General features: G+C 38.1%; 2 protein-coding genes across 9 annotated transcripts in view; one reads left to right on the plus strand and one right to left on the minus strand.

Annotated features, from left to right (window-relative positions):
- Positions 1 to 3,206, plus strand: part of LOC125762028 (serine/threonine-protein phosphatase 2B catalytic subunit 3-like) — a 42,181-nt gene extending 38,975 nt beyond the window's left edge. For all 6 annotated transcript variants that reach the window (XM_049423704.1, XM_049423709.1, XM_049423706.1 and 3 more), the window contains exon 2: positions 1 to 3,206. This exon is cut by the window's left edge and continues 3,864 nt beyond it. The gene's annotated coding sequence lies outside the window, so the exon portion shown is untranslated.
- Positions 1 to 12,856, minus strand: part of LOC125762025 (G protein-activated inward rectifier potassium channel 3-like) — a 68,019-nt gene that overhangs the window by 51,687 nt on the left and 3,476 nt on the right. For 2 of the 3 annotated variants that reach the window (XM_049423695.1, XM_049423694.1), the window contains one exon: positions 9,238 to 9,632. In XM_049423695.1, the coding sequence (XP_049279652.1) occupies positions 9,238 to 9,590 (353 nt within the window). In that variant the 5' untranslated portion in view covers positions 9,591 to 9,632. Of the gene's footprint in view, positions 1 to 9,237; positions 9,633 to 11,337; positions 11,497 to 12,856 lie in introns of those variants that run through there. The other variant, XM_049423696.1, reaches the window with a different exon arrangement.

Genomic DNA, 12,856 nt, shown 5'->3' on the forward strand with positions numbered 1-12,856 from the left:
TGTAAGATTTAAGTCACAAAGTGATCGTGAACGCATATGTGAGCTGAAATAGGCAGAACGAATCTCAGTTCAGCTACTATTTCCCGCCTTTTTCATGTGTTTTAGATTAGATTGAAAAGGAGCCTCAAGATGACAATCGAGTTCCTTACTAATTAGGGTAAATATTCGTCTTTCTCTATACTATTTTTGGTGGGTTTTTGTTTGTTTTCTTTCAAAAAGGACGAGCAATATGAAAGCTATCTCTCCTGCTGTTCTAGATTTTTTACGCGATATTTTACTGTTTCAATGACGTGCACTATGCTGAACTATGTTTAATTTCTTTACGAGCGCGCAAGACTTACAGAAAGACATCGTTATTGCTCGTGATCGTGTAGGAACAGAGAAGGATGCGCAATAACGGGCCACTTCACGGTAAATCTACCACAACTTGAATTGCTAAACGTCAGTGGGGAAGCGAAAGTAAGAACATACATATTATCCGATAAATAAATAGCAAAAGCAAAAAGAACACAGTTTGCAAATAAGTGTAAAATTGATTAATTGATAAGTAATATAATTTTATTCATTATTAGACAAATACAGAAACAGCTTGATCGTACGTCAAAGAAATGGAGCTGATAATTGAATCGGAGGGAGAATAACGAACATGCGCGTCTAGACAGTGTAAGAGAGGAGTAACATAAGGTTAAAAAAACAATGGGGAAACAGCAAACAAGCAACATGGCAAATGACAAAATTTAAACAAATATTTCTACGCGTTATTTCAAGCAAGCGACGGCAAGCAAGCAAAAAATGTTGTTTCGTACCAACCGAGGATAGGTTCACAAATATACACAGAGACAAGGCAAATACACAACACACAAACACACCCAAACACACACACACACACATCGTATGGCATTATCCGAAAGGGCACACGTACACATACCGATCGATCGTTCATGATCATTTATGCAAAATCAACTACAGTTATCACAGGCGTAAAGCAAATGTATGGCATCGTTATCGATTATTCCCAGTGTTTATGTACTTTGAACGATTTAACTACCAAAAAACTGCACGTGATATATACACGCACATGCAGATACGAAAGAGTGTGTAATTATCCTTCAGCATCGTTACGATCATTTCGACGCATGTTGCAACTAAGCAAACGTTTGCCTTCGTATCCGAAACCATTTCCCCTCATTTCGAACGCATCTGATATTTCAGAGCATTGTTGAAGCAAAAGTAAACTACACTTTAACCACTCACAATTCAAGAAATTCGAAGCAATATTACGCTTTCTACGGGCATACTGTTGTTTCTATTCGATATTCTCATCTTCCTGCACATTTCCCTTCGACAAATTATTTCTTACTGGTAAGGGAAGGAAAAGCAAAAAACAAAAGTAACAAACATGAAATATCGATAAGAAAACTATCCTCCCAACAAGTACGCAATAACGTTTCATAACTAACAACAAAAGAGGTAAACACATGTTTCAATAATGCGATAAAAGTATGGAAACAGAAGAAGCAAGCTACATTACTCAAAACTCTACTGTGTTACGCGATCTGACGAGAGGAAAAAAAATGTTTTGTCTACTACCAATTTTACTGCTATTAAGAAGGCGAAAAAGCAACGTTAAAATAAAAGTTTTTAAAATCTGTTCTCCTATTCTAACATTGATTTCTCTTCAACTGCCATGTTCTTTCCTTTTTGGTCATGTTTCATCTAATCGTCATATGCTTTAACTTTTCTTAAATTATTTTTCGGTTTCTCCACCCAAAACCCACTACAATCGAACACATTTATCTTCTTCCTATTTTCTCTCTCTTTAACAGATTTTCGAAGTTTTAACGTATCTCTGTGTCTACTCTTCGTTTTTTTCTCGCTGAAATCCATTTTTACTGTTTTTCTAAGCACCACATTTTATGGCATCATTGTGCTTCAGAACTGAATAAAAAAGAAACACGCATTTTATAGTTAGCTCAAAACTGAACAACTCGCTAAAGAACTGTTCTACGATCACTGATACTTGGTCTTTTGGAGAGCAAAGAGAGCACTAAACAACAATGCAAGTTATTATTAAATTATAGTGACAAAAAAATATCCTTGTCTGTTATAACAACACCATTGGTAACATGCAAACACGACCCAAAAACAGAAAGAAAACCCACTACAACTAGCTAAGTCATGAAAGAAAGATGGATGGTATTCAATTCAAATGCAGGCATATAGAAGAAACAATCGCCGCATTGAGCAACAACTTGTAAACAAATTATGTAAGCAAAACACTTAAGAATGGAAACAAATTATCTTGTGCAGTGTGTACTTTTTAGGTGTAGCATTTCTTTCAAATATTTTCTTATTGATAAAAGTGAACCAAACGAAGAGAACAAATAAGACAAGTATAATATAAATTAACATTTGCTTCACATCTGTTAAAGAATTCGAGCGTCAGGGTTTAAACGGGGGAGGAGACTGGTAGTATTACTGATAATGATGTTGCGCAAAAACAAGAGTGTGGAGTGACGTCAAAGATGGATCGGATAAACTAGTGGATCTTTACAAAGGAGCAAAAAGCGCTTGCATAGTCGCGAGAAAACAAAATTGACAAAACAAAAACAAGAAAACAAGAATATAAAAATAATAAAAAAAACAAACAAACTATGATTAAATCAACATTTAAGCAAATTTATTAAACGATATTTAAGCGACTAATTGACTACAAAAACAAAATCCCGCATTTCCAAGCCAATGCAGATGCGCTAACAAAGGTACGGTGCAACAGCGGAACAGCGGTAGAGAACAGGAAGAGAAAATCTCGCGAAAATGGGCGTGAACCAAACAAACCACACAAGAATCTTTCGAACTTTATAAAGTTTAGCTAAGCTACATTACTCTCAAACACACATACACAGATACTAATGCATATACAAGGAAAAACACTACCACACATTCACGAAGGGAAATTCGCTCGGAAGCTATTGTCCGCTATTGAAAAGTAACAAAAGAAACACAAACACACAGACAATGGGCGGAAAGGGTTTAACATGAAACAAGTAACAAACTATGAAAAAGTTGTTAAGATATTCACACACACAAAAAAATGAAACATACAACAAAAGCAAACCACAAATCATCTCTAGCTGTGTTTTCATCAATTAAAAGAAAAGCGAAACAAAATAAAGAAACACAACCAAGATGCTAATCGTACCGTTTTTTACCCTTGTTGTTTCGATGTTTCATTAGTTTACTGCGGCGTTGTCACATGTTATATGGGGCTGAGTTGATCTTACTTCCTTCTTGACGGCGACAGCGATCGAAATTCTCGCGCAGAGAGATAGAAGAACATTGACTATGAAACGAGTGTACGCTAGTATATCATTTTCTTTCACTGTAGGTTACTAAATTGGTTTTGTTGTTGACGGTGGTTTTAATGATGGTCATATGGTTTGAGAGATGAGAGGACATGATTCGCCAGTACTGTCACAATGCGGAACCGACCACGATGAGGCTGCACTGCAGGAACGAACCGACCGTTCGATGATCGGTGTCATCTGGTGGTGGTAATTCGAACGATCGAGCAGAAGCTGGACAGTCGATGAAATCCCACATTGCAGGGATGGAGTGCTCGAACAAACTAACACATTGCTGATAACACTACGCAATGAGAAGCAGAAGGAAAAATGTAACGAAAAGGTGATCGAGAGACCATGGTGATATACAAAGTGTCCACGGCAGGATACCAGAAAAGAAAACGGAAATCATAATAAAACTTAAATTAATCAACAAACTAAAACCTAACTAATGCAATTTGCTAAACCACTGTAAGCTAAATAAATCTTACATTGTAACAAAACACTCTAAAGACTTCAGTTTACGTGCTTAGTTCTATCTCTACATCTACCAAAAACGAAACTAAAAGCAAATATATCATTGTGAACATTTTCCTTTTTACATCTCTTGTAAATCGATAAGATTAACAAAAGCGCAAAGTGTTAGTATATACTTAAAAATATTTAAAACAATATTGAAAACAAAGAAAAACAGATTTTGAGAACGTAAAGAAAGCGCAAAACGTACCATTGCGAAGGAAAACAATGAGCTAAGCGGAACGCAATTAGATAAACTAAAAACAATTGTGCATTTGTGTACTACTCACAAAGGAATGTTACAAATTATACAATTTAAAGGAGCGAAAAAATAGCATTGTTGTACCATCCTTCTTCTCCTTTTGTCATTGTTTACCGATTTTACGAGTTGCAAAACAATCCAAGTTGTAAGCATAGGAAAACGGAAATGGTTTAACATGAAAGAAACAACACGAACAAAACAAAACAAATGCAAAACTTATTTATATCTTTTTTGAACGTATGCATTGATTGCAGTGAATTTGGAAGCTGTAGAAAAATTATTATATCTGAAGTAAAAGCTAAACGCTCATTGATCATTCACTAGCGAATGTTGTTTGAACAACTTTGAATAGGATATAAAAGAATGAATTAAAGTTGTTAGCAGCAACGGCAAGTATATTGTGCAAGTAAAGGTAAAACTCATTTAACAAGATTGGGAAAAGTTAAAAAGCAAAACATGGTTTTTAATCATTGCGTTGTTCAATGCGCACATTCAATCGGACTGCAGTTCCCCTTAGAGCACTACTAAACAGCAAAGCCTGCATAGCATACGCATACGGAGAGAAGAGCAAAAAAAAACACATATATAACGGTCAAGATACGCATACAAAATATTAGCAAAAATAGTTATTAGATAAGTCGAAGACGAAAATGCGAAAGGAAGGAAGAAAATTTAACAATGGTATGTGTGAGGTGCCGCAGTAACGATGTTAATGATAATTGGCCCTAGTCTTGAGCATAACATTAAAGCCAATGGACTTACGCCCTTTGACACAACGGTGTGCTGTGCTACTTAATAATTGTTATTGAATAAATTGCAAAGATGTAGGATGGACAGGAAAACTAACAGAATCTACTCATCTTGCACTACCGGCGCATTGTATTACACTGAGCGATAAACACAGTTACAGCAAACATGTAAAGCCAGCAGGATGTTGTTTGACAACTGGTAAACAAAACAGTAAGCAAGCTCCCTCATGAGAACTTGAAATACGTAGAAACTAACGAACCATCCCACACAGTCTCTGATTAGCGTTTCAAAATCCGTCTCACATTACAACTTCTTCGGTGAACAGATGAAGTAAACTTTAACTGTATCTACTTTTCTACACATACCGCATATTGTGACACAACCCACACCCTAAAGCGATTAACTAATGGCCCAAATCTTAAAACCATTACAGCACGTACCAATAGTTTACAAAACAATCAATCAAAACACACAAAATGATGAGAAGTAATAAACAATTGAAAAAGAAACTGTTTAGAACAAACGCCACTAATAATTTATGTTCCCTTTCGACCAAACATGGCATGAAAAACAACAAAACACGCTACGGGAAATCGCACCTACTCGCATGTTTAAAGAAAGTACTAACAAAAACGAAACTATACGCTTGTGTAAAACACGCACCAACATGTCTCGCCTACTATTCCTTAACTTTCCATCACACGATCTTTTTCTATACTAACTGCAGGGGTTCGACGGTGACGCAAAAGCAAGGAAGAGACAGCAGCAGCAGTAGCAGCAGCAGTAACAACAGCAAAAAAGAAATGGGAAGTAGAAACACATATTGATACAAACAAAAAAACTTAACGCATCCTTAAAGTAATTAAAAATCAAACACAATCACACATTAGAAAAGCGAACCAAAGCACACAATGAAACAAAGAAAAAAATACAAACATTGAGAGAAAAGACAACAACGCTGTAGAAGACACGAGACACGAGAAGCAAGAAACATTAACGATAAGATCCTCAATTGAATATATCGAAGCGCATTTGATGTCTTTATCTTTCCGTTTTGCGTGCACGTTGGGCGCGCATTGTTGCATTGTGCAGTGTTTATACTTCCATATTACATTTGTTCGGTGTACTCGGTACTTTTGCCCATGCCACACATGGATGGGAAAAGCGATTATCGTCTCGTTTGTTCTGAAAGGACACACTCTTCGCAGAAGGAACACATTTTGAACGTAACTGTTGATAGGCTTAAAATGCTACGAGTGGATCGTACTCTCTGTATCTTTTCCGCTTGTTGTTTTCACCTGTTTTAATCACACCTACTGTTCCTTACTTAAACTTTTGAACGTGTAAAGTAGCGAAACGGTTATGAAATCAATTAGTAGTTAATATCCCTGTCCTACTTCATATGTTTCAGTGCCATTGTTGTCGTTGTGTTTTTGTTTTTGCGAGGAAATCCCTATGATTTGTCATATCGTTTTCCAACGGTGAAATGAATGAAAGTTTAACTTGATAACAACAAACATGTATCCACAGATTTGTGCAAAAGTGAGAAACGCAACAGTGGTTTGGTTCAGTGAAATAGCAATGAGTAACGAATATCAGGCACAGCGTTTCATCACACAGTTGTTGAGGGAATTGAATTTCAGTTGTCATTAATGAAAGTGTTCTTATGTGTGGACACTTTTCTTTTCATACAAAAATAAAGCAAAGTACTCTAGATAGTGAACGTTTTCGGTTTTGTTCGTTTTTTCAATTGCTTATTCTTGTTCCGTTCCGTTCAGTAGCTCCGGGTACTGTTTGATTGGTTCCAGCTTTTCGTTACAATTATCCGAACGCGTTAGCAACACATGGAGAGGACGAGCAGGCAAAAAAACCATGGAAAATTATTATACATTGTATGAATGAATTTTTGATAATCTAATTATATGTATTTTTGAATTGTATTTTATCGTGGAAGTAAAAAAGAAATAAATATGTACCTATAAACAGAAAAATTGAAATAAAACAAAAATCATCTGAAAACAAAGAACAAAATGCAAACTTTTACTGCTTCCGTCGGCATGTCGTGTCAGCTGATCGTGTAAAAAGTGTTTCTCGTTAGAGATGAAACATAACCACCATCGATCCCACAAGCGTTAACAAACTCTGACTCGCTTCTGGTTAGCGCAAAATAGAAATTCAAAATAGAGATGTGCAAAGTGAGTAAGAGTGAGATAGTGAGTTGAAACGTTGTATTGAACGAGTTTCGTTCACTCACCACGAGTTGAAACGAAAACGTGCGTGCGAGTTGAAATTTTGAGTAATTCAGCAAATTTTATAAATTATTTATTTATAAAAGCCTTACCTTTTTTTGAGTAATTTTGAAAAAAAATTAAAAATTGATTTATTTTAATGCCAATTGGTTGAAATAAGTTTCTTTTCACTCAAATAATGCTTTAAAAGAAGAAAAGAAGAAAAACTAACAAAAAAATTTGTAAAAAAAATGTCATCCCGAAAATTTCATAAAGCTTACCCCTTGCCATTTTTTGAGCATTTTAGCAAAATTTAAAAATTTGTTTTATTTTAATGCGAAATTGTTGCAATATGTTTCTTTTCACTCAAACAATAATTTAAATTAAAAAAAGATAAAAAAAGATAAAAAATAGTAAAAAAAATTGAAAAAATCTATAAATTTGTCAATCTAATAAGGCTCATTTTTGCACCAAGTTTTCGCTATAACTCGGTCGGTATCCAACAGATCTCCAATCTTTAACCTGTGGTCGATAGATGGCACCAATGGCTATATTTTCTTCTTGGACGGCCATGCCCTCAGATGTCTGTGCCAGAAGTTATTCGAGGAACCAAGTTCCATACCCTGTTTGAGGAAATGTAAAATTTTCCTCATTTTCGCACCAAGTTTTGCCTATAACTTGGTCGGTATCCAACAGATCTCCAATCTTTAACCTGTGGTCGATAGATGGCACCAAAGGCTATATTTTCTTCTTGAACGGCTATGCCCTCAGATGTCTGTGCCAGAAGTTACCAAGCCAGAAGTTGGTTTGAAAAACCAAGTTCCATACCCTGTTTGAGAAAATGTAAAATTTTCCTCATTTTTGAGCAATGTAGCAAAATTTATAAATGTGATATATTTTAATGCTGCAATATGTTTCTTTTCACTCAAACAATGCTTTAAAAGAAGAAAAGAATAAAAAATAACAAAAAAAAATTTCAAAAATTTTCAACTCGAAAATTTCATAAGGCTTACCCCTTGCCATTTTTTTGAGCATTTTAGCAAAATTTAAAAATTTGTTTTATTTTAATGCGAAATTGTTGCAATATGTTTCTTTTCACTCAAACAATGCTTTAAAAGAAGAAAAGAATAAAAAATAACAAAAAAAAATTTAAAAAATTTTCAACTCGAAAATTTCATAAGGCTTACCCCTTGCCATTTTTTTGAGCAATTTTGCAAAAAAAATTAAATTGAATTTTTTTAATGCCAATTGGCTGAAATAAGTTTCTTTTCACTCAAATAATGCTTTAAATAAAAAAAATAATAAAAAATCGCACATTTTCGTTCAACTCATTCGCACATTTTCGTTTCAATCTCACGTATTTACTCTTTTTGCAACTCGACTCACCACGTCTACATGCTTACGAGCTGACTCCTAATAACGACTCATTCACTCTGAGTTGACTCACTAAAAAGAGTTGTTATTCTCATCTCTAATTCTAAATAAGCGGTAATACATAGAGTTGCACACTCCATTCTGCTGTCATTCGTCGTTAAGATATCGAAAGAATGGTGTGAAACTGTGCTTCAAATAGGTTTACTCCGACGTCGACAGCGAATCACTAACCAAGGGTCTCCAGAAAAACGGCTAACCCTTCTGATAGTGGAACGTGATACAATGGAGAAAAATCACATTCTTCGCTTTCGTTGTCATCGCTTGGTATTTACCGTCTAGACAGGGACAAGGGGACTTAGTACTGTGCACACAACCGTTCGGGAGAATAGGCTCTGGATAGGAATTTAAATCACACAACTATGTACATACTTTCGCGTGATGGGAAACGGTTATGCCGCAAGGAACGCCATTTTTTCTGATTGCGGCCGAAAGGTCCTAATTACTCACTGTGGCGGACAATCGGGCGCCTCAACTAATAACCAGTCGAATGCGCCTCAGAACACCTCATTTTGGTTCTCCTTCATGGACGATTGCTTCGGGGCATATTACCAGCAAACACTTAGAGGATTCACCGAACCATCTGCATTGACCTCTGCTAAGAAAGAGCTTCCACTACAGCCCCTTATACCACCATACACCGAACTCTATTTCCGATCAGTTCACACATTCTATATTAGTAGTTCACCGGAGCGTGAATACCTACCTTGTCAATGGTCCCGGTGTTTCACTGACCGCCTTCAACGACATCCGCAATTGTCGGTGGAATGTTCCGAGGATCGATTCTCGCCGTCGTCCGCCTGCCACTCGATCACTGTTAGTTATTGCTCCATCGACCGCTTGCTGTGTTTTTCCCGTTTCCGGATCAACGGTCACCAGCAGCTCTTTTCCGGCGTCCGCTGCAACTTCTGGATGCGAGGCTGATGCAATGATGATAGCCGGTTTGTGTGTGGCACTGGTATCGTCCAACAGTTTCGTCCAGCAGCTGGGTGCATCCGGATTGGCCGCATCATGTGGCGTTCGATCCGTAGGACGAACATCCTCCAATAATTTAGTCATTTTTACGCTATCTCAAGGTATCCCTTATACTTTGTGATCTTCCTAACAAAGGGAATAGAATGAAGAAGAAAAAAAAGGGCAGAATATTGAATAATCTTCCAACTCTTAACAATTTGTTTGTCGCACCGAACTCAATGAGAAACGTGTACACCATGAAAAACCGTGTGCAGCCATGACACTGAACAGCAAGGTCCAATCGCTAGATACGACGAAACGACAAATAGATAAATCCAATCTATGACGGCAAACGTGCAAATCACCCGTGCTACTAATTACAAGACACCCACCATCAAGCGTCAAACATGAAAAAGGTAATCGCTTTTAATTACTATTAAGCTCCAGTCTCCGACCTAAACCAATAGCCCCTGGATCCCCGACTACGTCCTACTGCCAAGCGCTCAGAAGCTTCATCTTGCGAATCAACATCGGTCTGGTTGCAGCTGGACGCTGGTACCAACTCATCATACACAACGGTCCTACGGTGGCACCTACACGCATCGCAACGCTAACCTCTCCGCCAGCAGCCTAAGCAGCAATTAGCAGCCTCACTGACCCAGTGCGCCATGTTGGTGCGTGCTTTGGCACGAAAAGATTATCATAACGATGTGATGTACTTTTTTTTAATCCAATCAATAGTCATGTAGTCGAGATCAAGTCGAGGACATCAACTCATCATTGCCACCATAACACGGCTTCGGAGTGAGACGAATCAAGACTATTTGCAGTTAATGCTATTTTTGGTAGTGTCGCGGCTTTGCTTTGCCATTAAATGGTTGTACTCTGTCTGGTAGGAATGGTAAGATGAAAATGTGAAAAAAGCAAATCTCAAACAGACTGCAGACTGCGAATGACATTCTCCGGGTACAAAGAATATCGCGCGTTTGATCCTCGACAAATATTTAACGCCCTTGTGGTACACAATGGTGGCGAGTTCTTATCGCATAATCTAATGGATGCAAAGCGAAAGAAACTATCGTTCACGCTCGTGTCAGGTTTGAGTTCTCGGCTATCGCCCGGAACAACAAAGATCATCATCCATCTGTGGTTCTGAGGCATTTGCGTTTATCGCTCCAGCTCGTTCCATTCATTCCACACGACGTTTCGCGTCTTTCCTGGCCATTCACTGCTATCTGCAGGATTCCACATGATGCACAAAGCAAAGTGTGTTCGCACGGCTACTGCACGTATCTGAAGTCGTAGTTACCCTTTTGTCGTAGCCCTTGGCAATGAATGCTGTCACTAATCCAGTCATCACACAGCAGAACATTCAAGAAGCACGACTGACCCGGACCTCGTTTAGCCCAGGAAGTGTCATTTGAATGTCGAAATTGATATTTTGTTTCGCCATTCGACACGCGGTCCGCTGAAGAACGGATGTCGAGAAGACATGCCAATTCGATCGAACGTTCGAAACGGTTCAGGTGTAAAATTAAATTCCGAATGGCAAACATGGCGAGTGCATTTCCGTCTCCAACTGCATTGGAGTTTCCCCAGACATACATCAATCATTTGTCGTTTAATTACGCAAAAGGTGTCAAATGGGATTCCTGTACCGTTCGATCCGTGCGGTACGAAATTCCATACAGCTTGGGCTTTCGTTCTAGAGAATCACAGCCAGCCCTTCCTGTGCGATGTGTTGATACCTTTTTCCCATTCGGTATGTGCCCGGTTTCGCGAGGTCGTATCCATTCCAAGGCCATGAGCGACATTGCGATCACATTAACTATCCACTGCTTCGGCGACTTACCTCATCCAGTCGCAATCCAGTGGCGATCGCTGACGGTCAGTTGATCGTTTGAAGAAGCAAAAACAATCACACAAACACACATATGCACATCATTAAGCGTAAGCTGTCACAAGGCGGGCGTGCGAAAAATAATTACCACCAACACCTATCATACACCGGCCGATTGCAGCATGGGGCATGGGCTACAATCACCCTCCATGCCTGATTCAGCACCGCAATGGCAGAACAGATTCTCAACCCTGACCAATGTAAATGACAACGGTTCAGTCCACATACGTCACTAAGCGCAACTGCAATTCAGTATCTCTTCTAATCCATTTACCTTTCCCGCCTAATGGCATCATACCGTGATCGTTGGATAATTATATAGATGTTTGCAATAGAAAGAGAGACAAAAGCAGTCCGACCAAGGTCCAGTGTCACGATCACGATCAAACGGTCGTTAACTGGATGAAATGAGCTCTTTTGTGTATGCACCTAGATGTAATGTCGCAATTGCATAATGTTGCAACATGGTGGATGCATTTCATGCCACATCCGACTGGAATTATAGTTCTTGTAGCTCGTATCGTATTTGGATTTAGAAAAATCAGTTATCTCCGAATATTGGTGTTTTTCCTGTTGTAATGTGTTCATCTTCAATCGTTTTTGTTTCATCACCTTTATTTAAAAAATTATTTTAAAACATATTTTCCAACACAAGTGCTTTGAAGAAAGTACACATTTGTCACATACGGAAAAACACAGATATCTATAAAAGAGTAATTAAAATGGAAATAATCGCACAAGATCATTTACTAAAAAACGCAAACAAAATCGGTTCAACTAACGGCCACACACTAAAAAAAAGACATATTAAAACAACCACAAGCTTCACTGAACAAAGCGTTTGCCGCCTATGCGACAGTGCAGATATTTTTAGCAAATGTGCTATTCTGATCGACGGCTAATAAACATTTTGCATGCTCTAGCACAATTGAAAGTACTACGCATCGCACCCGCAAATTGTTTTCAGCGCCAAAGGAGCGAAGTAATCTGAAACTGAACCACTCACAATAGAAGGGAAAGAATACAAAAATATCACTCGCACTTTCCTGCCGCGACAGTCGTCAGTGATTTAGGGGAGCAAATTTGTGTGTTTTCACAGAAAAAGAAAAAAACAAATCATGGCTCTAAAGAAGATGTTTAACTTCGTGCGGTATTGCTTTCGGTGAGATATTCTGTTGTATCAATTTGTACTCAATACCCGTTCGCGTTTCATTCAAGATCAATGTCAGCTGGTTGCTATTATACGACGCATTCCTTCATAAAACAGTGAAGGAAAACGAAAATAAACAAACCTTCATCGATGACGGTTCTATGCTGCCGTGACATTCAAACCATGATTGGGGGGAAGTGCCGCAAAAGATGGAGGCATCGAGAATCGTAGCCAAACAGGTGAAGTAGCGGGAAAACATCTGTTGTCCACCGAAAATTCCATTCGCATATCATCGAGAGATCGTATGAGGAAGAAGGAAAG

This window comes from Anopheles funestus, chromosome 2RL (genome assembly GCF_943734845.2).
Source record: "Anopheles funestus chromosome 2RL, idAnoFuneDA-416_04, whole genome shotgun sequence".
In the NCBI taxonomy this organism is placed as follows: Eukaryota; Metazoa; Arthropoda; class Insecta; order Diptera; family Culicidae; genus Anopheles; species Anopheles funestus.